Below are 24,796 nucleotides of genomic sequence, written 5' to 3' on the forward strand. Positions count from 1 at the left end.
GCAATGAAAGTCATCCTCTGCGTTTAACACACCACACCGCATGCATGGCCCCGGTTTGTTTTGCTCAGGAACCCAGAGGGGCAGCCTGTGGGATTTGAACCGGTGAATTTACAGCTCTATCCACCAATAGTTCACTGGTTAAGCACGTCTGAAAAGGTTTTGAGTAAAACCGTAAACTTATTAAACGGATCTGACCACTAAGTCCAGCGTGACAGAAGGAGTGACTTTTCCTGCCAGTAGGAGGCAGTGGTGATCTGAGCTTTACCTCTGCTGGCCGACAGGAAGAGAAGAAGATATCCCCTAAAGCCTGCTTGTTTACAGGGAACTCCAAGGAGGCAAGTATGAGATCTGTTCAATGGAAATGAAATTCCTTCGCCAGATTGAGCCAGTGTTTTACCGGCGCCTTGTCACCGGACAGCCATGTGAAATGGGTTCATAGGCGGCGGGGCTTTAACGCCTCTGGGCGGTAGCATTAGCGCTAAGCTAGCTCAACCCGAGCAGAGCTTTGGTGGAGAGAAATGGGCTTTTCATCTTATAAGATTGCTTATCGGCAACTCAGCTCGTCGTTCACAACGATACTGATAGTACCTCACCGCTTAGCACGGCTTGCTCTTCATTTCGGCTTTAATTATGGCGAGGAACTTTAGGAGTGGACCCTTTTGTTTTTAGAGGGTTCGTACCCTGGTTACAAAGTTACAGAGAGCGCAGGCAGCAGGCACGTCAGGGGGGGGTGGGGTGGGGGGGGGGCAGATGTGCTCAGTAAATGTACTAACCAACCATCTTCGATCAAATCTGTATTTACATTCATCATCTGTCATACACCTGTGATCACTCAGGTGAACCTGCATGTGTGGGGACTGGTGATGTAGCGGCGGGATCAGAGACATGATATGATCCACTGATCAGCCCACAGTCCCGGAGGATGGATGCTCGCTCGCCTCTTCTCCTTTGTGACCCAAAGAAGAAGAAATAAACCCCCCTCCTTAGTTAGAAAGCAGAATTTACGGTTTAATTAATAGCTACGACAAGTCGCTCTCTTGTCTTGAAGTAGGAAGGCAGCCCCGGCCAATCATATACCCATCACTGAGTTGACTGTCATGTTCTCTTGCTTAAAGACAGAAATCTTTAGTTGTCATTGCAATTATACATTCCAACGAAATTTGTGTTCTGCATTTAACCTATCCCTTAGGGAGCAGTGGGCTGCTGTTAAAGCCCCTGGGGAGCAATCTGGGGCTAAGGGTCTTGCTCAGGGACCCACGGTGGCAGTCTGCGGGGATGGAACCGGCCACCACTCCCTGCTGGAATCCTGTGTTAGTTTTATCCCAGATGTAACAGAACACCTTCCAAAACATCAGTCCACAGCATTCTTGGGGATCATCGAGATTGTTTCTGAGTAAATGTGAAACGGGGCGTCAGAAACCCAACCCCACTCTGGTCTGGGCTCGTTCTTGGTGCTGAGTCGCGAGCACTGACCGTAACTGAGTGTAACTGACCGAGATTTTAAAAATATCAAGATTTTTTTTTTCCAAAAGAGATATATGAGACTATACTGTTTATATCGAGATGGTCTGTGCTGCGCTTAATTATACTTTTGTATGTTCCAGTAGGTTTGTTTTTCAGCCGTTCCTCATTTATCTACAGCTGTTTGTTAAAAATTGTGCCTGTGAGACATTTAATACAAAGCTTTGATTCAGAGATGTGTTTTTTATAGAAATAAAAACATATTAAGCTAAATATTGTATACCGGTATTCAGCCTAAATATATGGAGCTTTTATTTGGTCAGACTAATAGACTTCAGTGACAGTGTTTCTCTGTCCTGGTTTTCTTTAAACTGAGGCATGTTTGTGGATTTTTGAGTTCTAAGCTAGAACTGGTTGTGGTTAAACTACGTCCTGGTCTGGCCGTAAACGCTTCATTCCAGAGGGACGGGTGGGTTTGCTTAGCTTTTTTCCCCCCCCATAACAAATTAAAGCCTTTAAAAATAGCATTTTGTATTGTATTTGCTCAATATATCTTTGTCTAATGATGAAACTAGCGTGACGATGTGAAACATTTCAGAACAGAAGGCATGCTGTGATGGTCTGTGGCGTCTCATTGCTTGTATTTGAGAATAACTTTAAATTGAAGAATGCATGTCACTGAGTGCAGGTGTGAGTTGTTCAGAGATCTGTGACGACTAACTTTTATCTTTTTCTCCCAGCTGCCTTCCGGCCCACAGGGAAATGGGGGAAAACGAAGACTTGGCCAAAGGGAACTGCAGCAGGACGCTGCTCGTCCGCCACCTACCGGCCGAGCTCAGTCAGGACGAGAAGGAGGACCTCCTGAAGTATTTCGGTGCCGAGTCGGTCAGAGTCTTTTCCAACCGCGGTCGCTTGGTAGGTCACGCTCCGCCGGCCGTCTTTTGACCCGCCGACGTGCTAAAATCTGACCCGACGTCTCACGTTGATCGATCTCTCTCCCCCCCCATGCACAGAAACATGCGGCCTTTGCGACATTTAGAAGTGAGAAGATGGCAGCGAAGGTGAGTGTTTTGTGGCCAAATGCCTCTAAGTATCTGCTTTATGTTTTTTTTAAACAAATACCGACGTCTCTCTGTCCGCCGTGAGTTTGCTTTGGATTATGGCGTTCACTGTCCCGCCTCGTCTGCCGTAGGCTCTCAGCAGGCTCCATCAGTTACAGATTCTGGATCGGACCCTCATCGTGGAGTTTGCCAAAGGACAGGACGATTTCACGGTTTTAAAGGACCCCCCGGTGTCAGATGGGTGCGTTTCTCTCGTCGGTGAATCAGCCTACCCCTTCCAGTGATATACATTTTGAACCCTATCAGCTCCTCTTCCTGAGCTCTGTGAGGTAGAGGGAGATGATCACGCTTTCTCTTTTCCACACAGTCATGTGAAAAGCAAGCAGAAGATCCAGGAGACCAAGCAGCCGAACGTCCCTCTCATAGAGACCGGCGTCTCTCCTAGCCTTGGGTGAGGATGACTGCACGCTGCGAGTGTCGCTTTAGTTGGAGAAGGTTACTGAGTTTATGTGATTGTTGCCCTTTTTTTGGGATGTATGAAAGGAGCTATCACTGGGCCTACTTTGAGGGGCCTCTTTACCTGAAGCGTGTAAGCCGTGCACCCCCGTTCCCCCAAAACCGCTCCGGACAGCTCCGTGCGCGTTGCGTGACACGTGTTCCCTAACAGTTGTCAAGGCGTCGTCCGCTTGCTCTGTAGAGAATGCCTGTGGGCGAGCTGACAGTGAACCTGGAAGAGAATCTGAGAGGTGTGTTTGGGAGCTGTCAGCCTCCTCGCGTCCAATTAGATAGCCGGGCTGCCGCTGAGCCGCTGACAGGCAGCCTGTCCTGTCAGCTGACGAGGCCTGGCGCTCCCAGCAGCAGACGCTGTCGTAGCTTTTATTCTGAGCCTAATAACTTTTCACATTTTTGCTGTCATAACCTAAACGGTCTTGGGACGATTTTCTTCCCAAGATCTTTCAGTGGTTGCATCACAGAATCACAGAGTCTGTAGTTCACTTAGGCTGCAAAGAGAAGGGAGTGAGACTCTTGGCAGATAACAGGAAGGTTGAACACAGCGCAGCAGAGTCGTTATCTTTTGACTGCTGGGGAAAGCTGGGAAACGTCCCGGAAGGTAAACTGAGCGGCAACCGAACCTCCAACCGGTGCGTCCCGGCCGGCTTGAAGCACCGGGGCAATGAGAGGTCAAATTTAAGGCCACCTCCTCTGCTTGGAGTTAGTTTATCATGTTTTTAACCCATACACATCAAACACACAACTGCACACATGTGTTAGCGGAGCTAAACTGGATGAGTGAGTTGCTGCTGCTGCTGGGTCTCAGTGGTGCTTTTTCCCTGGTGCATCTTTGGAAGACCATATATGCTCGGATTGGTCTCCCCATCATGTGATAGTCGGATGTGTCGAGGACCTCTGTGCGTCTTCTCCTATCTGCTGCCCAGATGGTGATGCTCTGGCCTTTGCTGATGGATGACATTGCCTTCCTTTGCCGGGGTGTGAGGCTAGATGGAGGAGTTTAACTTGAGGAGTGCCAATCAATTGGTCCGACATCTGTGTCTGCCAGCTTTCCCCCGATTGGCTCTCATCTGTGCATAAATGCACGAAAGCTAAACACTACCATCATTCTGCCGTCTGTAAACACACACCCAAGAGCATGTATTTATGTCTTTTATGTGTTAGATGGTCCTTAGAAGAACCCCGACTGGTGCTTCTGTAATTGTGAGTGCTACATTTATAGGAGAGATGCACCGATCAGGCTTTTACCGGTCGGAGCAGATTTTAGTTTTTTCCCCCCTGAGCTCTGAGCTTCTTCTTTTGATTTTTTCTAAGAAATTTACAGCATACAGCCTCATTTGGTTTTATAATTGAAGGTAACAAACGATGCTTCAGGTTCTTGGATAGAGGTAGTTCATTGTCAATCTAAAGGAAAATGATGGAAGTGCAAGCATATCCTCACTTATGTATCCAAAGCACGTGCACCTAATGCAAAGCGCATCAAAGAACGTGGTCTCTGTTGATTCATTTCATGATCAGGGGAGAAAAAACTCAAACAAATCAGATTTTTGTCCTGACTTGAGCCTCTGATCACCAGTTGGAAGCAGTCGTAGGAAGATCTAGATCGCCGAACTGACTGGTCGGCGGATAATTTGCCGTGTTTGCTTCTAACGTTTCCTCTCCTCTTTTTGAATCCTTTTAGGATGAAATTTCATTCAAATCCCACGCTGAAATATTTATACCCGCCGCCCTCCAACAGCATCCTCACAAATATAACACATGCCCTCATCGCGGTGCCAAAGTTTTATGTCCAAGTGAGTAAACGCTGCCTCTCTCCTCTGCTCTTTTATCTCCTATCCAACACCTTGATATGCAAACGTGGAGAATCTCTGCGCCTGAATGGTGCGTTGTTTTTAAAAATTTTTTTATTCCCTCTTGGAAATTGGGCAATTGTGTTTAACAATGTGAACCTAACACAACATGTAGTCGTCGGGTTTCTGAGCACCATCCAAGCTCTTAAAGATCAAACAGCAAACATTTGCCTTTTAAATCCCAATTCGGGGAGCGAGTATTAATAATAAACCACAAGTGGGAAGCATGAGTTATGGGTTTAACATTTCCCTGGGAGCCGAGCTGCTTCCCGCGTTGGCGTCTAGGTGGTGCTAGTGTGCTGCAGAGAACTGCCGGCCCCGCGCTCCGCCGCTCCTCAGGTATCTCTCTGCAGCTTCAATCCCACCTTGATCCTGGTATTTGTATGCAGAAGTCGGCCAATCTGCTTTGCATACGGAGCCCGCGTTCCAGGCTCTGCCTGTTTGGGCGCAGCAGCGTGTTTATACCAAGCAGCTTGTGTTCTGATTCCTCACAGACGACCGTCCCTGTTCTAATGCATATACCTCACATTTGGAAACAGGTGCTCCATCTGATGAACAAGATGAATTTGCCGTGCCCGTTTGGTCCCGTCACAGCGAGGCCGCCCATGGTAAGATTCTGCCGGCTTCTGGGTGGAGAAGGGTTATAAAGAGTCACACCGGGGTCTTGCAGAGGTATTCAGACGTCTCAGACTCTTTCAGATTTTGAAAACCTTTGCACATTCTTTGCAAAGTAGCTCAAGTGGAGTTAGATCGGAAGGAGCAGTTCTGTGAAGACATAGTTCTGGACTTTGATTATAGAAATGAATATGCTTTGATCTGAGCCATTGTAGCTTTGGCTGCATGTTGAGGGTCGTCCTGCTGGAAGAGGAACCTTTTTTCCCAGTTTGCAGTCTGTGTTCGTGGCCATAAACTGCAAACTTTCCCGTAAAGTGCAGATTTGTTGAGCACATGACTAACAGCTGCAAAGATCCACACCTGAGCTGTGGATCTTTGCAGCTCCCCCAGAGTTACCGCGGACTCCTTGGCTGATTGACGCTCTCCTCGGCCAGCCTGTCAGTTTAGGTGGGCAGTCATGTCTGCAGTTGCGTTTCAGATGCTGGGCGGTGAGATGCCCGAGGCTTTTTGACTTTTATTTTACAGCTTAAGGCCAGTTTGAGGTCTGGGCCGTGGGTGCAGCATTTCTTTAGCACTGTTGCAGGGGGATAAATTCCCAACCAGTGTCTTTCTGCTGGGATTTCAGCCTCCAGTCACAATCAAAAAAACATGCATGTTAGGCTAACTGGCCTCTCCAAATCGTGCTAAGATGTGAGTGCACACAAGCATGGTTGTTTTTCTCTGTGCTGCCTAGATTACTGATGTCCAGGGTGGGCCCCACATTTGCCTAACTACCGCTGGACATGGGAACGGCTTTCCCTGCCGCCTTGCTTGGGTTAAGGAGGTTATAGAGAGGATTATTCCTGACCTGTCTGCTTGACTCCCTGTTCTAAATGACGCCGTTTGTTCACTGCAGGTTTCCAAAGTCTGTTCCACTAAGTGTTTCTGCCATAAACCCGTGCAGATGAGTCACCTCCGAGCTCCCCGTGGCTCTCCATAAATCACAAGTGGAGACTGCTGACGTTCCCCCAGAGTAGCTTTTAGAAGTAGGGGACGCTGCTGCGCAGCATCGGCGCTCCACATGAGATCTGCGTCAGGATTTTCCTACGCTGTTGTTTTCAAAACAATAGCAGCGATCCTGCAGTTGGCCGAGCAAATTAACATCTCACCTTTTTACTCTTCTTGATTTGATTTTGGACTATACTCACAAATCCTGCTCCGTCACTGCATCGTCACTGCATCAACCCACGTAGCAGGTACAAGTTAACAGACGCGGATGCGGCTGCCTCAGGTGGAAAATCGGGGTGAACGGAGGCTGGAGGCCGAATCGGTCCTTTCACTAAAACAGACGGAGAAGTCTTAAAGGCACCTGGATCCCGCCTTGAAGTGTTTTCTTCGTTCACAAGACACAGGGCAGATCCACATGCAGCCTACGCTTTAAAGTTTTTAAAGATTTTTAAAGCAGAGCATCATTTCCTACACTTGATAGTAAACCCACTGTGCAAAATATTCAAATTAATTTGTGAAATGTACTCACTATGCAATAATTGCCTCTGTGCAATAAATCTATATACTTATATACTTATACTACTGTATATACATTTCTGCACTGCAAAGGAGCAGCTTTTAATCTATTTGTACATTTGTATAAAGACGGTGTTGGTTGTGATGTGACAAAATGTGAAAAGGTTTAAGTGGTGTGAAGACTTTTGCAAGGCACTGTAAATGGTAGGTGAGGGAACAGCAATGCCAATTTACACTGTTTAAGTAGATGTACCCAGAATTAGGTGTGTGTAGCTCTCTGATATCTACACACAGCTGGCTGCTGTCAGGGTGAAGCTGCTGCCTTCATGTAGCCAGGGCCACACAGGACAGTAAAAGGGACATGTTTCGTTAACATGGCTTTAACACAGCATAGTAGTAAAAATATTTATCCTTTTTCAACGCACTATGCGTTATGGTATCCAGTTAGACCTCAAAGCTCGTTAAACTCGTTATGAATCTGCCAGTTTGGGTTAAAAGCCACGGTGGCCGTTCCTTTTGGTCACGTGAGGCTGAGCTCCAGCTGTTTGTGGTAAAGATAATGGTGGTCTGTTGCAGTTCGAGCTCCTGCCTCCGGCCCCACACGTCCCCATGCCTCCCCCTTTCCCCCCTGACTATCCCCCTCTGCCAGAGGAGGAGCTGGAGCTGGCCAGTGAGGAAGAGTCTGAGTACGAGAGTGAGGATGATGAAGATAAAGAGAGGTGAGGAGCATATCATCGTCGTCGGAGAGGATGGAAGTCTTTGCATTGAATTAACCTTTTTATTTCAAGTGTTTCATGTGAACAATGCTTTTTTTTTTTTTTTTGTGGTTAGTAAAATTTTTTCCCCCCCTCTGTTTTATTTGAGGATTGCACGTTTGATGGGCCTGGTCAACCAAGCATGCAAGAGACCCTTGAGACCAAAAACGGCCTCAAAAAGAAAGAAGCCCAAGATCAAGGACCTGCTCTACACTCCCAAACCGGACTCTCAGAGGTACATGGAAAGCACTCAGGCATGTCACTGTCCTCAAACACGATTTATCCGGATCCTGTATTCACAGCTCGGTTAAAGCAGAGGCCGAAAATCTCCAGACAATCGGTCTTCCTCTTGAAGACGGCCCCTAGTGGCTCAGCGACTTCTCCTCGTTCCACATTCTCACACACCTGCAACACCGCCTCCCTCAAGAGCGGAGCAGAGCAGTCTGTTTCTAAACTATAAATACATCTCCTGGCCACATGTTCGTCTGACTGTGGAAGATCTCAGATTTAGCAAAACAAAACGAAAAAAAAAAGGCGATCGACCGACCGTACATCATCCAGGTTTGCTGTATGCTCAGTTTTCATCCTCTCTGTGTGTCCCTCAGTGTTCCGGCGCTGCAGCCCTCCGACGTGTTCGAGAACCCGAACCCTGCGGCTCCGAGAAAAATCGAGTTCCACATTTCGGTGCCGGAGGTGGCGGCCGTTGTGGAAGGGAGCGGCCCAGGCCAGCCTGAAGTTGATGGCAAAGGTAGGGCTTCTTCGAGACAATGAACTGCGTCTTTTCCTCCTTTTGTCCGATGAAGTTCAACGCCCAGAGAGATAGAGTTTACTTTAACAACTCGCACAGACGAATCAAAGAATTGACTTCGTTAAAAGATCTGCGGCTTCGGGTTGTGAGTCCTTGCATTTACCCTGGAATGAGGCTTGTGAATTATTTATAGTTGTAGAAATGACTGTGCAGCTCAAAAGGACAAACATAGCAGAACACTGGGGAGGAGGCTGTTGCTTAAAGGTACAGTGTCCTGAAAAAGTTCTTAAACTTTCAGATTACAGCCACCGACTTCTGTTTATTTTATTGAGATCTCATTGAAAGACAAAATGTGTGTAGGGGATATCATGAGTTGTGCAGCTTTTCTTCTGCAGAGACAGAAAAAACAGGCGAGGTGGGTAGAGCTGATTATAGGTCAGTCCTGGAAGAAAAAAGAAGATTTGATACTTGGGGAAAGCTTCACCTTCCAGCCGGACAAGGATCTTAAACACACAGCTGGATTTACACTGGGATGGTTTGGATCAGAGCATATTCATGTTAGGATGGCCTAGTCAAAGTCCATGCCTAACTGAGAATTTGCGACAAGACTTGAATGTAGTTGATGGTAGAGACATAGCCCCATAGGCCTGCAGCTGTTGCTTAAAGGAAATTTCATAGATTCCCCTTCAGTGTAACAATTATGCCCATCTTTGTTTGGCCCTGGGATATAACATTTCTGTAAAATAAATAGAAATTTGGTTATAAGTATATATTCAAGGTCCTGTAATATGTGCCTATGAGACATATTTTTTGGGAGCACACTGCAGACGGCCTCTTATGATGCCATCTTTGGAAACCAAACCCTGCACACTCTGAACACAGTGGCTCAACCTCACCTAACACCTCCATGTTGCCATTAGACTCTTCCTCCCTCTCAGTGATGGCTTCCCTGCTCCATGATTCCCCAGTTTAGAAAATGGCTATGTTAAAGAAAATAAATGTTAATAAGGGGACCATGAAGCCAGCATAAAGGTGGCTTTATGCTTGACGCATGTATGATCCACGTGGAAATCAGACGTGCAGACGCAACATCTGCAGCATCTATGCTTCCCCTGAAATAGCACTTTTCTCCTAGACTCTAGAGGGCAGTGTGCGCTACTACGGCAAGCGTACTACACCTCACTACACTTAGAAAACACAGTTGTTTCCAATATTTAAGCCTCTTACCTTCTTCCAAGAGTAATGGCCATTTCTGTCCGGGAATTGTTAACCACTTCTTGATCACTGTGATCTTTTTGGGCCGAATTATAAAGATGTCTATATATACGAACCTCCGCCAGAAGGAGCGCTTGCTCGTCCGCCATGATTTTCTGCGCCGGACTGTCCGGGTAGTTACAAATTTTCTCAGGTTCGCGTTGAAATAACTTTTGGCCGCAGGGAGGGGCGTGGAAGCCAAAATGACACAAAATGTCTGCTCGGACCTCAAGCATAGGACAGGCTTAAGTGAGACGTGAGGCTAACAGTGTAGCGTTTCCCCTACCATTACGCATGGGAGAGAGGGGGGGGCTTTCAAGAAGATCATGTACCGTATTTTTCGGACCATAAGCCACACCGGATTATAAGGCGCGTTAAATATTCTTCCTAAATGTCTAATATCACTCCACCCCTCCACGTACACATCTCTCTCCTGAAATAGAGAGCTATCCGTCTCTGTCAGGAGGACAGAGTAGTTGGACTACACCGCCCTGTTTTTAACATAAGGCCAACATGAACTGAACTTTTATATTTAATTAACTTTCTTGATTTATTGTTGCTAGAGCGTACTCCAGGTGAGGGCTGCCTTACATGAATACACTTCTGGTTTAGACATTACAGTCAGGCAGTCTTGTAGACAGCTCAGGGGCCCAATCAGGTACTGACACAGTGTACCGTAATGCTCCAAATATCCATTGAGCGGAGCAGCTTCGTTGCTAACCAAAGTCATACTTTTGCATTTTGACAGATTTTGCAGCGCTTTGTAAAACATGAAATCTGTCAGTAAGCACAAGTACGGTAACCATATAAAGCACACTGGATTATAAGGCTCGCTATCAAGGTAAAAAAAAAAGTTAAAAAAAGGTGTTCACGGTTAATGTCATTAAATTCATTAGCGTATCTAAACAACGGCAGGTCACATTAATAGCAACTTCTGTCCTGACATAGTCGCTCCTCTAGTCTCAGCCCTCTCCGTGTCAGCTACGCAGACCTGCGCTGAGTGACCCTGAATAATTGTGTTTCTTTTAAACGCAGCAAATTACCTAATGATCTATGAGTAGCAGTGGGAGTACCTCTTCTACTCCTGGTACAGGTATACAAAATAGCCCAAGTGCTTCACGCCGTGACCCTGACCAGCAACAATACAGTAAATTAAAGACTGAAATACAGAGAGAAACACACAAAAAAATAACAAAAAAGATAGAGACACAAAGATGGATAAATAAGAGAAAGATGGAGACAGGTGAAAAAGAAGGAAACGAGGAGGGAAATATAAATGCATATAACACAGTAAATAGAAGATGAATAAGGAATATTTTATGTATTTATTAGCATCTAGAAAAAGCCTTGAACTGGAAAAATGTGCAGCAACCCTTTATACAGTGAACACTGGAGCTTTGGCTGTTACAATTTAATTAGTAAGAATTCACATGGCCTGAAGAAATGTAACATCTTGTGATAAAACCTGTCTAACAGGGATCATGTCACTCGCGCAAGTCACAAGTTAAAAAAAAGGGGTACGGCTCTCTTTTCCTGCGGAGCAGAAAGCTTGCGCGTTTCCAGTCTCTGTTCTTACGTGTTGTTGTTTTTTTTTATCACATCGAGCCAACAGATCATTTGTTGGCCCTGTTGACACAAGTTCAAGCCCCTGCCAGAAGTGTAGTCGGAGCCAAGTGTTACACAGCAGCGCATCAAAGCACAAACTCTCAGCAGAAAGGTTTTTAACTATTATCTGTGTGAGGAAGCGCCTTTGAGGGCACAGTCTGGGCCTCCTGTCATCGGCGGGGTTCCCTGTTCGCCTTATCTCCCCTCTCCCTGGCTTCAGCTTCATCTCCTAAAAAGTAAACTAGATCTCAAAGTCGGCGACAAAAGGATTTCCTGGAGGCAGGGGAGAGATAAACTCTGACAGGTGGCTTTTTTGGATTAGTCTTGTTTTGGAGGATGCTGTTGGTAGGTGTGTGTGTGTGGAGGTGTGTGTGTGTGTGTGGGGGGGGGGGCTGATAAACAAGCTATTCAAATGAAAAGGGGAGGTGGGGAGCTGATAAGGATGACTATAAGTTGGAAAGCAGTGATCTAGTGTTTATCAGAAAAGCTCCGGAGCGTTCCGCGCTTCAACGCTTGCACACATACACCTTATTGATATGACAAACCTTTTCCCCCCTCCGCGGATTTGTACAGGCTCGCTGCTCCCCTCCAATCTGCTGCGTGTGCGCGCATTCAGGCGCCGCTCAAAAGGTTTATCCCTGCTACTGCCTTTCAAGAAAAAGCAACTCGTTTCAGTCTTTCCTTCGCGGTTAGCGTCTCTGTTTTGTTAACCATGGCTCACGCCGACGCCACAATGACGTGCTCTATATCTCGGCGCCCGAACGTGCGACTAATTGATGTTTGTTTCAAATGGGTGTTTGCTGCTCTTCCCTTCTTAGCAGATGAGAGCGAGAGCAGCGGCAGTCGGGAGGCGACGGAGGCTGAAGGGTTTGGGAAGCTCTACCCCAGCGCCCAAGGCCAACCAGCAGCAGGAGGAGCACAGCGGCGACGAACAGGATCTGATGTCAGAGTTCATCTCCAGGAAGGAGCTGGAGAAAGGCCGGCTGTCCAGAGACGGTAAATGCAACGCGGAGTGGCTCGCTGCTGTATCGCAGCCACAGACTCCCACATATTTCACATGAAGGAGCAACACGGAGCTAACCTGACTCTAGCCAGATGTATTTCGCTCCGCCTTGCTCCACTCACATCCATCTGGGACCTCTCTATAGGAATTGCCTTTATTGAAGGCTGGGCCTTATCAAAAATCCTTGCATATGATTGGATAAGCCACTTGTCTGTCATCTTTATCGACGTGCTATTTGCTATTTCAACCACTCACACCGAAGCTAACCAGTGATCCTGTGAGAGCGCCGCAGGAAAAAACTAAACTTTTATTTTTTTTAATGTGTTTGTGGCTCTAGTGGTACACGTTTTATTGACAGTGAGCTGACAGGAAGAGGGGGGAAGACAGGCGGCAAAGCGCCGCGGGTCGGAGTCGATCCCGGGCCGACCGCGTTGAGGACTAAAGGCCTCCTAATATGATTCGCGCTAACCGCTAACTGCTAACCGCTAACCGCCACGGATGCGCCCCGGAAAACAAAACTTGCCAAATCCGGTCGGGAGAAGGGCGAAAACATGGTTTCCACCAACAAAAGTCTTCAGAGGCGTTCTCTGATGTTCTTTTAATGAAACAATATTAGGTAGGTTGGACAACACGGAAGAAATAGCAGCATCAATGTTAACGCTTGCTTCCTCGATGCAAGCTGCCATTGTTGTCTGAATCAAATCAGTCTCACGTCACGGTCGCTTCTCCACCACGTCATATCTATGAAACTCCAGCCCTGCGTCCTGATTGGCCAGACAATAAAATTGGTTGGAGAAATCACTCTCTATAGGAGATGTCCCAGATGGATGTAAGTGAAGCTAGGTGGAGCGACATACTGCTGGCAAGAGTCAGGTTAACACGAAGCACAACAACATCGTGAAATTTAAGGAAAACAATACTTGGGGTTTCGACTTGTTTTGCAATTGGTGTAAGGGTAACACCACACTGGTTGGAGAAAGTCCAATCTGGTCAGATTAGACATGCTGAGGGGATCGTCTTCCTCAGCAGAGACGCGTTTACCCTTAGAGTTGATATGAAGACGGATAAAACTAAATAAAGAAGAAAACTCCCGGCTTGTGGAGGACTTGGCCAAGTTTCAATAAAACGTGTTCATGTGTTAGAAACGGCCGAGCCAAAATCACGACCTTAATGCTGTTTGACAACTTGGGGGCATGCTTGAAAGTTCTCCATACTCTCCGTGCATTCTTGAGCTGTATTATAAAAGAAAACGTTCATTAGTTGGTATAGATACAAAATTCCACACTTTTCAGAGCTTTATCTATAACAAGTATGTAAGATGGCTCATTTTCTTTCCACTTCCCAGTGATTCACTACTTATACTTAACAATACCCATAAACATATCAAATTTTGTTGCGGTAAGAAGCTAAAATGTAAAACCCCTGGCTCAGGGGGGGGGACATCTCTGCTTTGATTATCAGCAGAACTTATCACAAAGTATTAAAGACAGACAAAGAAGAAACAGCCTGCACAGTTCTATAAAATCAATAAACATTAAAAAAAAAAAAAAAACCTTGGAGGGTTCTGTTTGGGCTCGCGTACGTGCCTCCAATGACAACGTTCCTCCTTTCATGTAGGCATTACAGAACAGCTGTAACACGCTAATTTCCTCCTCGCGCGCTCTGCTGAGAGGTGATGCAACCAGCGCAGGAGGCTGCAGTTTGTTTGAAATGCATATTAGAATAAACGGGGAGTTATTCCGAGGCGTTGCAGCTAAACAACAACAACAACAAAAAAAAGTGCAGACTGTGGGGAAAACTAAACTCGCGACTGACGGGTCCCCTCAGTGAAGGAGGAACTGCCGGTGAAAGTTTAACGTCGGCGCGGGCTTTTTTTCTAAGATCTGAGAGGAAACGAGAGGATCGCTCGCGTTTTGTGGCGAGACGTCTAGGCCCGTAATTGGCTGCAGCTCGTCGCGGCCGTCGTTTGATGAGCGGGCTGTTGAGTGCAAATCATCTTCACATCACCTGTCTTTAAATATCGCCTCTGGAAGGGATTTCAAGCCTCCAGGCAGAAAAAGGGACAAATCAACCAGACCTCCGATAGGCTCAGGCACCGCAACACAGAAATGGCCGCCGTGGTCCACCCTCTGTTCCACATTTAATAAAACATTGAGCTTTTGAGATGCAGTGACTTTGAATTAGGCAGCTCTGTGATCCTTTGTACTTGATTTTTTTTTTTTTTTTTTGCTCATCTCCATAATTTTTTTGCCCCCTTTTTCTCCCTTTTTATTTTAAAACAGAGATAAAAAGGATGTCTGTTTTTAAGAACTATGAGGCCGGTGAGCCGACCTGCCGGCTGTACGTGAAAAACATCGCAAAGCAGGTGGAGGAGAAGGTAGGTCCAGCTGTTCCAGGTAACCCACTTTCATCCGCCTTTCATTATCCGGAGCTTTGTTTTTGTCTCGAGCATTCGCCGATATCAGGACCCTGTGTTTATTAATTTGCCTTTTTTACATGCTGTGGCTGGACCAGTTCCTCCCCATTTCCAGTTTTGTCGCGTTAAACCCGCAAACCTCAATACATTTTATTTGATGTTCAGTAAGAAATAAATTTGAAGCAGAAGCAGAAGCATTTACACTGCAAAAACTGATCTAAAAATAAGTAAAATGTTCTTAAAGTTAGTGCATTTATCCTTGATTTGAGCAGGTAAATAAGATTATCTGCCAATGGAATGAGTATTTTGACCACTTAAAATAAGATAATTAGACATCCTGCACTTGAAATAACATGATGGAGATGTATTGTTCCTATTGTAAGTGCAAAATTCTTATTCCATTGGCAAATCATCTTATTTACCTGCTCAAATCAAGGACAAATACACACATTTTAAGAAAACATTTTACTTATTTCTAGTTCCGTTTTTGCAATGTAGGGTTTTCATACTTGTCTGACAGATATTAATCGGAACAGTGACGTCTGTTTCAATCCTTTTATCTATCTTTATCCTCCAGGACCTGAGGTACATCTATGGAAGGTACATTGACCCGTCGTCCGAGGCCGAGAGAAACATGTACGTAAACAGCAATCCGTCAGATGTGCGTTTCTCGTGTGCCGCTGCACCCCCATTTTTCTCCTGTTTGGGCTATTTTTGGCTCCAGCAATTATTCAGCTCCTCCTGAGAGCTTCTCGTAATTTCTGCTGACTGTGCCCTGCGTTTTTTAATAAGTATCCACACTGATACCGAGATCATGAGGGACATTTTGATGTTGGTGCCTCAGCAATACCTCAAATAGATGGGGCTCGACTCCTGTGAGAAAAACGGAACAAGAGAAACTCTGCCTGGGGCTCGGGTTGGCCTTTACTAACCTGTGGCTTTTTTTGTGTTTTATTTATATTTTTAGTATATTTCTTAATATATAATCTATGGAGGACAAAACATGTTACAATCCAATGCATAAACTAGTCATTGAATTTATATAGAGAAAAATTAAGGTGGATTTCTGAAACGTGTACTTGCATTTGGAAATGGCTCAAAGAACTTACAATCCTTTATAAAATTGTTCAAAAAATAATTATATCATTATTTATTACCATTTTCAGGATCCCCTTTTACAACGATGCTGGATTAAATAATTGTCACTGCAGCTAATTGAATTCGCTCCGATTGGTCGTTAGGGGTACATCTAAAAAAAAAATAGAATGTCATGAAAAAGTTCAATATGTTTTTTTTCTCTCATTTCACAAAGTAATAAATATTATACAGACTTGAAACTCATACAGTGAAATAATTCACGTCTTTCTTGTAATTTGGATTGTTGTGGTGTACAGAAAATGGAAACCCAATAAACAGTCTCAGAACATAACACTAATAATAATAACAACAATTATTACTAAAATTATTAGAATTAGAATGAATTAGAATATTGTGAAAAATCTGCTGGTGTCGGTCCACTGGGTTTTCTGACGTCCACAGTCACCGCAGTCACCTACCAGGACATTCTAGAGCTTCCCTCTGCAGACAAGCTGCACTGAGATGCAGATTTTATTTTCCAGCAGGACTTGGTACCGGCTCACACTGCTAAAGGTACCAGAAGTAGGTTCAGTGCCCATGGTGTTGCTCTGCTTGATTGTTCAGCGTTTTTTTGATGTGATGGAGACATGGCTCTTGACATTTGTCAAAGTGAGTCATAGCAGTGCAGAGTAATGGGCATACTTTTTAGAATCCTGACATTTCTGTTTAAAATATTCTGTTTTTATTGATCTTGTGTAATATGGTAATTTTCCGAACCATTGCCTTTTGGGTTTTTACTATCTGTAAGCCATAGTTGTCAAAATTAAAAGAAATAAGGCTGGAAGTACATCACTCAATGTGTAATGGATCTATATCTGAGTTTCACTTTCTAAATAATTGAAACAGTAAAAAAAACTACCTAAATATTGAAATGCACTGTTGGTTTTTGACTATCTCATAAAAAGAATATTTCTCAGAAGCGAGAAGGATTTCATTCTTGCGTAGCCCTGTGGTGCAGCACATCCTGGTCTGAAACGGACTTGCTGTGCAGGTTAACAGATCCGATGTTGGGGTCCGTTTGTAGAGCTACAACAAACAGAATCAATAATTTCAACAAAGTAGTACATGTAGAGAAACCATCCAATAATTACACAATTGAATAATATAGAAATAGATTAATATAGCAATTTTAGTTAATTTCCGTGTAAATAAATTTATTACATATTATATAGATTGACCTTTTTTAAAAATTACCACTTTAATGGTATTTTCAATTTCTTTTGTAATTTATGTAAATTATTAGATGGTGGCACTTTGACTCTCCACAGATGGTATTAACGTTCTGTTTTTATTATTATTTTTTTTTATCTGACACACCCGGCACAGAATCAGGTGCTTACTGAAGCAGATCGGCCGCAGCATTGCTGCCGAGGGCTCATTTTATCAGAATCTTGTCGTCAGCCGTGTTGTCAAGGATTTACTCGAGTGGGGGGGTGTTTTTTACGAACTGCTTCCAGAGGGGGGGAAAAAAAAAAAGACTTTAAGGACACACGCCCATCAGCTGCATGCATCCTGCACTGAATGCTAAATAAACTTTAAAGCCTCCAGTTGCTTGTCTTCTCTTAAAAAAAAAAAAAAAAAAATCAATTGTCCGGATTTAAAGCCTGCAGGTTGTTGGCCGTCGCCGACCCATTCGGTTTTATGTGCTCGCAGAAGCAGATAACATCTCCCAGTGTCACAGCGGCGGCTGCCCGGCGTATCGGCGGGCCGCTAGCGTGGCGCGATAATCATGTGTCCCCCCCCGCTTCTGCTTTGTTCTCCAGGTTTGACGTGGTGTTAATGAAGGAGGGGCGGATGAAAGGGCAGGCCTTCGTAGGGCTCCCAAACGAGCGCAGCGCGGAAAAAGCCCTGCGGGAAACCAACGGCTTCGTTCTCCACGACAAGCCCCTCGTCGTCGTATCCTTTTCATCCCCCCTCTCGCAGGGGTGAAACGAGAACGGTGCTTTTAAAAACGGTGTGTAAGTTCAGGCTTTGTGTTTTAGTAAGGGCTTAACTCATTTTAGTCGCGAAGGCCCGCAGGCGCACCGGAACGTGGGGTAAAAAATAGTTTTTACTATTTTTGACCTTTCTAAACATCGTTGGTGACAATAAGCAAATCAGAACGCATTCTACATGTGGGCGAAGTGCAAAAGGAAACATGTAATCACGGCCAGGACGCGTATCACAACGTCGCAGAGAACAGGTGAAGGGTTTTTGGTTTATTAAGTGAATCCTCCCTTCCACAGATGTGGTGTTGGCTCTGGCCCTCGGTGCTTTCAGCAGGATGAGGACTAATTTCTGGCAGCTTTGAACCACCACCTGCTCTTCCTGCTTTCTCAAAGCTAATTATGCATCAACTTTTGAACCCGCGGCACAGAGCAGGGCTTCTGATTTTGATGTCGTTTGATTGTGTGTTTTGCAGCTATTAGCTTGGAGACAGCATCGCTCTGTGCTCAGAGTGTTTACCTTTGCTGAATCTAAAACTCGGGTTATTAGAAATATAATTCCTCATTTTTCAGAGAAAAGGTAAAAACAAGGGCAGTATGTACAGATGAAGTTTTTTTTTTTTATAGTGTTTATGTATCTGTGCATATGTACATACAATGGGTATGTATGTAGCTGTCCCCCACTTCAGTTTAACTCAGGTTTAAAAACAAAAGAAAAAAAAATATCAAAAAATGTAAAAAAAAAAAACAGCATTAACGTGGATACCAGCATCTCTCCTTGTTGTTATTATTAGAAAGCATTTGACCCGGGATATGGGTCACATATGGACAAAAGATCAGATTTGGGTGGCATTTCCCTGCAGTGGGAACGTAGCCTAAAACTAGCTTATAGGAGATGATGTGCTGTCTTTTTTTCCCATTTGTGTTTTATTTTGTAAGTAAGGTAATTTATTATTTTTGTAGCACATTTACAGCAACCTCAGCTGACCAAAGTGCTTCACAACAATCGCATCACAGATAAATAAAGGATAAAACAATAAATGAAACTAAGTTTGATTTTAAAAAAATGTTTTTAAAGTTTAATAAAATTGGCAATAAAATACCAAAAGATTATCCGAATAAAAACTAAGACATACTTTATTTCAGTTGCAGCAATTTCCACAAAACTCGAATCAATTAAGTACACATTTTTCCTTTCTCTCTGTGGATAAAACACCATCCTGTAGCCTGGAAATCTTTAGTTTTCCGCTGCTTTTTTTGGGGGAAGAAATCTAAAAGCCTTTGTAAATGTTTCATACCTTCAACTAGGAATGATTACAGCTCTGGCATGAATCAGAATCAGTCTGAACTTTCCACAAACTGTTTATTGGAATGGGCCAAGAGAAGGTCCATCAGTGCGTCCATTATATCATTATCAAGTTTATTCAGCAGTCATAGTTTGATACAACATTTGCAATTAAATTAAAGCAGACTGAGCTGTTTATTTGGCCTGGTGATAAAACAGAGATTTTAAAATAGCTTTCAGCTAAGTGAGACTTTGAAGCAAGAAAGTCGAAACCTCTACATTGTTTATACTTATCTGTAACAGAGTGCAAAGAGAAGTGGGCATGTTAGGTGTGAATCTGACCTTTTAAGACCGTCAGATTGTCTAGGAGCGTTTGTTCTTCTGCAGAACTCTTCTGAACAAGGCTAAAGCTGAGCTGCAGTATAAATTCCCTCTAATAGTTTATTGAAGGCAGCCTGCTACTAAAACCTTGCCTGATGTACTGACAGATTAAAGTGTAAGGTTTATCATAAAAAAAAAAAAAATCTTCTACAAATCCCATCGTGTCTTTTTATTTAACCCGTCATAGAAGCGACAGCGTATTTAACCCGCGCTGTTGTCGGAGGCTGCCGCAGTGCGAGCGCCGCAGCTTGAGACAAACGACGCCCGGGCTCTCAGAAGGTCAGTCCTGGCCAGTGGTCTTCTGACCTTCAGAGGAAACAGCTGCTGCCTTTTCTCAAAGGAAATTCATTCAATTTCAGAGCCGTGTCGAGTCCTGTGTTCTGGATGATAACAGGTCTGCTCCTGGACAGCAGCAGCTGGGATCCTCATGTTTAGGGAATGGACGCGGCCTTTCAGGGAGGCTTCGTCACCCCTAATTTCGCATTTGTTGACGCAGAAGGTGTAATTTTAGATCTAAGGAATTCAATATAAAAAAAAAAAAAAACACATATGGACCTTAACTAAAATTCACAGCAATTTGCAAGATCTGCGAGACCAAAACAAGACAACACAGACGGCAAAAAGGGCCAAAAGCAGCGGTGAAACCAGCAGGTGAGAAAGACTCCGTAGCCTTTTTCCTCTTTTTTCCCACAGCAGAACAATGAATAGGCCTGTACGTCCTCATTATGCACTCAACTGTTTGTGTATCATTGCTTACAATTGTGTTTACGCTTTATCTATTTAAGATACCAAGACTTGATTTTGTGGCTCTGGAGATCCATTTGTATCCTTACTTTGACATATCCTTTGGAGGAGCAAAAGCCTCTAGAGAAAACGGGCACAGTTTAATTCCAGTCACTGCTTTAAAGCTAGAGCTTGAAACTGTCTAGTCATTTACATTTAAAGAGGCCGAGCATCATTCTTTCTGTGGCTTCTTTATTTATTTATTTTGCTGTGGTTTTTGTATATTTTTTTTTATTTCTTACCGATTGTTTTCCCCGTCTGACTGAATAGGTGCTGGTCATCAGAGGCTGTCTTCTTCTTTTCTTACATTATCGAATAAAACTATTTTCTCAGAGTGTCTGTTGTCATGTTTTCATCTGATTACCGCCTCAGGCACTCGTCTCGAAATTGTGGGAAAGCTTCAGCCGAAGCATCGTACCTGAGCATCTTTAGTGGCAGAATATAAAGACTTGTCAGCAGAGTAAATACAGAGCGGGGAAGGTATACAAGATCTAAATGGGCTCAGCAGCAGATGGTAGGCTGTCAAGACGCGTGGGAAAGAAAAAAAAAAAAGCTCCTGAATAGACAGTGAACAAAACAAACAGACTGCAGTCTGTAGGAAATTGCTGGGAGTTGGTAAGCTTACCTTTACAGTCGTTGGCCCCATTTCTCTGATTACAGAGCAGCACTTTGGAAATAAAACTGCCTGTATCTTGTGTAGGTTTGGGCTCTGCTAAGGGTGTGCTGGGTCTGCCATACAGCATTTATACCCCCCTCCAGATTTTCCTGCTTTAACAGTCACATTTAAAGGTCATTTAGATAAAATTATATGCGACGGAGAAACACAAAGCTGCGCAAAAACTTTGCAGAACATTAACTCTCCGTCAAAGCTGCAGCTTTGCATGTCTGCACTGATTGCTCATGTTTACGCAGAATAGCTCAATCTCAGTCAGATTGAATGAAGGGCATCACTGAACACCTACCACAGATCCTCCGTTGGATTCTGGACTTTGACTGGACCATTCTAACACATGACAGCTTTGATGTAAATCCAACCTTTATTGATGTATTACAGGCTCTAACAGGTTTCCTTACAAAATTGCATTTTTCTGAACAGGTGCTTTGTGTTTACTAAGGTAACTTCTGGTGCTAAACAGTTACACTGGATTTTATTTAGGGATATCGGAGAAGGGGGCTGAATAGAAAATCAAAGGTTTTTTTTTCTTTGTAAGACATTTTTGGAAGTATTAATGGATTCATGCTCTTGCTTGTGTTCAACCATGACATAGAATCCCAGTAGCACAAAGTTCATGGTTGTAACTTGTCCAAAAGGGAACGTTTTAAGGAGTATGAATCTTTAAACCAAACTCTATTAGTCGACTGAGTAGACTTTGTAAAATGCCTTGAGATTTGATTACTCCTCCACCAACTGTTGTATCGAAAGATTAGCCGCCAACTTTACATCAGGTGATGGCAATAATATAACATTTTAGTCAAAGCTAAAGAGCTTCTTTTTTCACTTAGCATGCTGAATTTAACACTTCCAATAAAAAAAATTTAAGAAAATGTTTCAAACTTATTTTTTTATCAAAGAAGTCAAATATACAAACTTTATTTAAATGTGTTTGTTTCTGGAGTGATTTAGACATGCTTAAGATAGTAGTACCTTTGATATCCAAGATTGTCTTTTTTCACCTCTATATCACAGCTTTTATTTGATTTGAGAAACAATGGAAAGCAGCTTTAGTTTGAGTAAAGATACCTGCTTTGTATCTTGGTCCACTAAAAGATTCATTTGTTGCTGTCAGTCAATAAGGCATCACTTGGGAGAACCTATGGACCTCGCCTTGGAAGTTGGATACAAAACTTCTAGGGTAAATGAATAAAAAATGCTGAACAAAAATATAGAACATGTTTAAAGAAAAGAAAAAAAATATATATTTTTAAGCTGCACCGATCAGGCTTTAACCAGGCGGTTTCTTTTTTTACTATTATTATTTAGATCTTATCTACCAATAATGATTTTATTTCTAAGACGTTTTATAAACAGTTTTTTTTTTTAAATGGTTAGAATTTTTAAATCCAACTAAAAGTAAAGAAATTAGAACATTGTTTTGCTTCAAAGCATTATGTGTCTTAATGTTTTTTTATGCTGTACTTTGAGAAGAGCATTGAAGTACACTGGTGGATGATATGTAGACCAGAAATGTTTGTGATGCATTTACTGAATAGGAAAATTTTAGGATTTGAGCTGCCGGCTAAGGGGAAATTGGCCGTTCTAATCTTCTGACCGTCTGCTTGGTTCAACGCTAGTTGAATAGAGACATTTATTTATTTTGACCTGCTTAATTTTGTTCCTGTTTTTGAGTGCCTATTGTGCTAAATATGATCCATAATTTTTTTTAGCTCTTTATAGTAAATTAAGCATGTATTAACAAGCTGAACTTAGCTGATTAATTAGTCAGGCTATCTGCAAACCACAGTCAGCTGCTCCACGAGGGAAAAGTGCGGTAGCCTCTTGTCAGCCAGGTAACCAGCAGGGTGCAGTAACAGATGTCTATGCTTCAGCCAGCTGGGGAAAACTACAGTGACTTTGGGCATCTCATTAGAAGAAAGTCAAACTAGAAATGACGAAAAAACAAATTTAGGATTAGTAAAACATACATTTTCTGTGTATGGTGTAAGCTGCTTGAGCTGAGACTACACCGTTGATAAAATTGTCTCCTTCAAAAAGGAACAAACTCATTTCCTAAGCTCAATTTAAGGAATCATAACCCATTTGTTTAACTAACATCCCAAAGTAAGCTGCTGTAGGCTTTTGTGTACAAATGTAGTCATTTGCCAATTAAACGTCGCAATCAAAAAGCTGTCCGATTTAAAGTTGGAAAACATTTTAGAACATGGTCCATCAGAGCTAAAAACTCAAAGTTAAATACAGTTTAGTGTAACTTTTTTTTTGTGCATCATTCAAATGCAGTTCATTAGGTCTCAGCCCTGACTGCGAGCCGTGCCTGCCTCTGGTTAAAGCCTAGGCACATGCAGGCTTATCAATCACATGTGCTCGTCTGCCTCGACCTGCAGCTCATACTTCAACGCCACAGTCGGGGGAGAAGTTCCCATCTGTGCCCTACTTTGCCCGCCATCCCAACGATGACAAATGTGCCACCCGCCGTGGAAATATTGAGACTTACCAGGACATTTATCAGGTAGCATTTGAGCAATATGAAAGATAACCTTTTGTAAGTGGACACAGATAAAGATGTATGCTCTGCCTGGGCTTTACACAGGCTTCATTTCAGCCTAATACTGCAACTCACCCAGGAGTAATATCATGATAATATGTTTCAGATTTCGGATTCAACCAGGTGTGCAGTCTGTTTGCTAGATGGACTTTAGCTGTTGGATTGCTGAATACATATGCTCACTTTTTCATATCTAGCATTGCAGGCTTCGGGTCTTTTATAAGGATCAGCCTTCAGTTTTGGCTTCGTATTGCTTATTCTATATGAAAATTGAATGAGATGTTTGCTAAACTTGAGACATCCTCATTCCTCAGGTGATACACTTTCCCATGATGCCCCAAAAGACAGCATTTATGTATTTATTAACCCATCGGGGCTTCTTCTGGGAAATTTAGTTAAGAAATGTAACTATGATTTGGCCAATTTCAGCACAGAACGACTCCATTAAACAGAATAGCGAACAGAATAGTGAGCTAATAGGTCATTGATCAAAATCGGTGATTTCCCCTTGGATTTCTGACCAGTCATCAGCGGGATAATGCAGAATTAAAACAGTTTCTACACATGATCCTGTATGTGTTATGATCCCTGGAAAGAAAATCAGAATCAGCAGGTCAAAAACTGAACTGGAACAGTTTGTGTCATGATCCCCAGGTCTTTGTCGAGTTTTAGGTTCCTTGGGATCATGCAGTTCTGTTTGTGTCTTATTGTAGAATTGTTTATCTGTAGATTTGGTTCCTGTTGTTAGTTTTGTTCATTATGATTCAAGAAGTTTTTCTTGTTTCTGTTATATCTTTATTTCCCTGCCTGTCCTCAGTTTAGTTAGTGAGTTTATTTTATATCTGTTAATTCACCATGTTTTCCTGTCAGATTCTGCTCTCCTCCCGCTTCTGTCAGATCATCTATGTTTACATGCACACAATTTCATGATCGGATTGAAATGTATTGGGATTAAAAACCAAAAAGTAATCAGATTGTAACAATTATAGGGGCACACAATCAATTAGTCTGAACATAATGTGTGTTTATGTGCACCTGGCTTTGTTCACAATACAACCACTCTGAAATGTGCAGTTATCAAATTTCTCTTAAGGTTTATAGCCACGTTATATAAAAGAAAAAAAAATGTTTGATCATGATAAAATAAAGTTACATACACTAAGCCTCCATCCTGATATTGTTTTGATGGTCCTTTTTGTATATAGGCCCAGCACCTGATGCAATGACTAGATATAAACAGACATGTCGCCATCTACGGACAGTATCACAGAATTATCATGCCG

The 24,796-nt window shown here is 43.3% G+C and overlaps 1 protein-coding gene across 1 annotated transcript; it reads left to right on the top strand.

Moving 5' to 3' along the window:
• Positions 1-232: 232 nt before the first annotated feature.
• On the top strand, positions 233-20,627 carry rnpc3 (RNA-binding region (RNP1, RRM) containing 3). The gene is given in 17 exon segments (XM_036125341.1): positions 233-335; positions 2,220-2,376; positions 2,475-2,522; positions 2,654-2,763; positions 2,890-2,973; positions 4,714-4,825; positions 5,422-5,490; positions 7,577-7,719; positions 7,865-7,990; positions 8,361-8,503; positions 12,181-12,257; positions 12,259-12,358; positions 14,648-14,742; positions 15,359-15,417; positions 17,682-17,814; positions 20,083-20,160; positions 20,295-20,627. Coding segments are annotated over 15 exon segments (1,521 nt in total). The 5' UTR covers positions 233-335; positions 2,220-2,223; the 3' UTR covers positions 20,152-20,160; positions 20,295-20,627.
• The last annotated feature ends 4,169 nt before the right edge of the window (positions 20,628-24,796 follow it).

Source organism: Fundulus heteroclitus, chromosome 21 (genome assembly GCF_011125445.2).
Source record: "Fundulus heteroclitus isolate FHET01 chromosome 21, MU-UCD_Fhet_4.1, whole genome shotgun sequence".
Taxonomy (NCBI): domain Eukaryota; kingdom Metazoa; phylum Chordata; class Actinopteri; order Cyprinodontiformes; family Fundulidae; genus Fundulus; species Fundulus heteroclitus.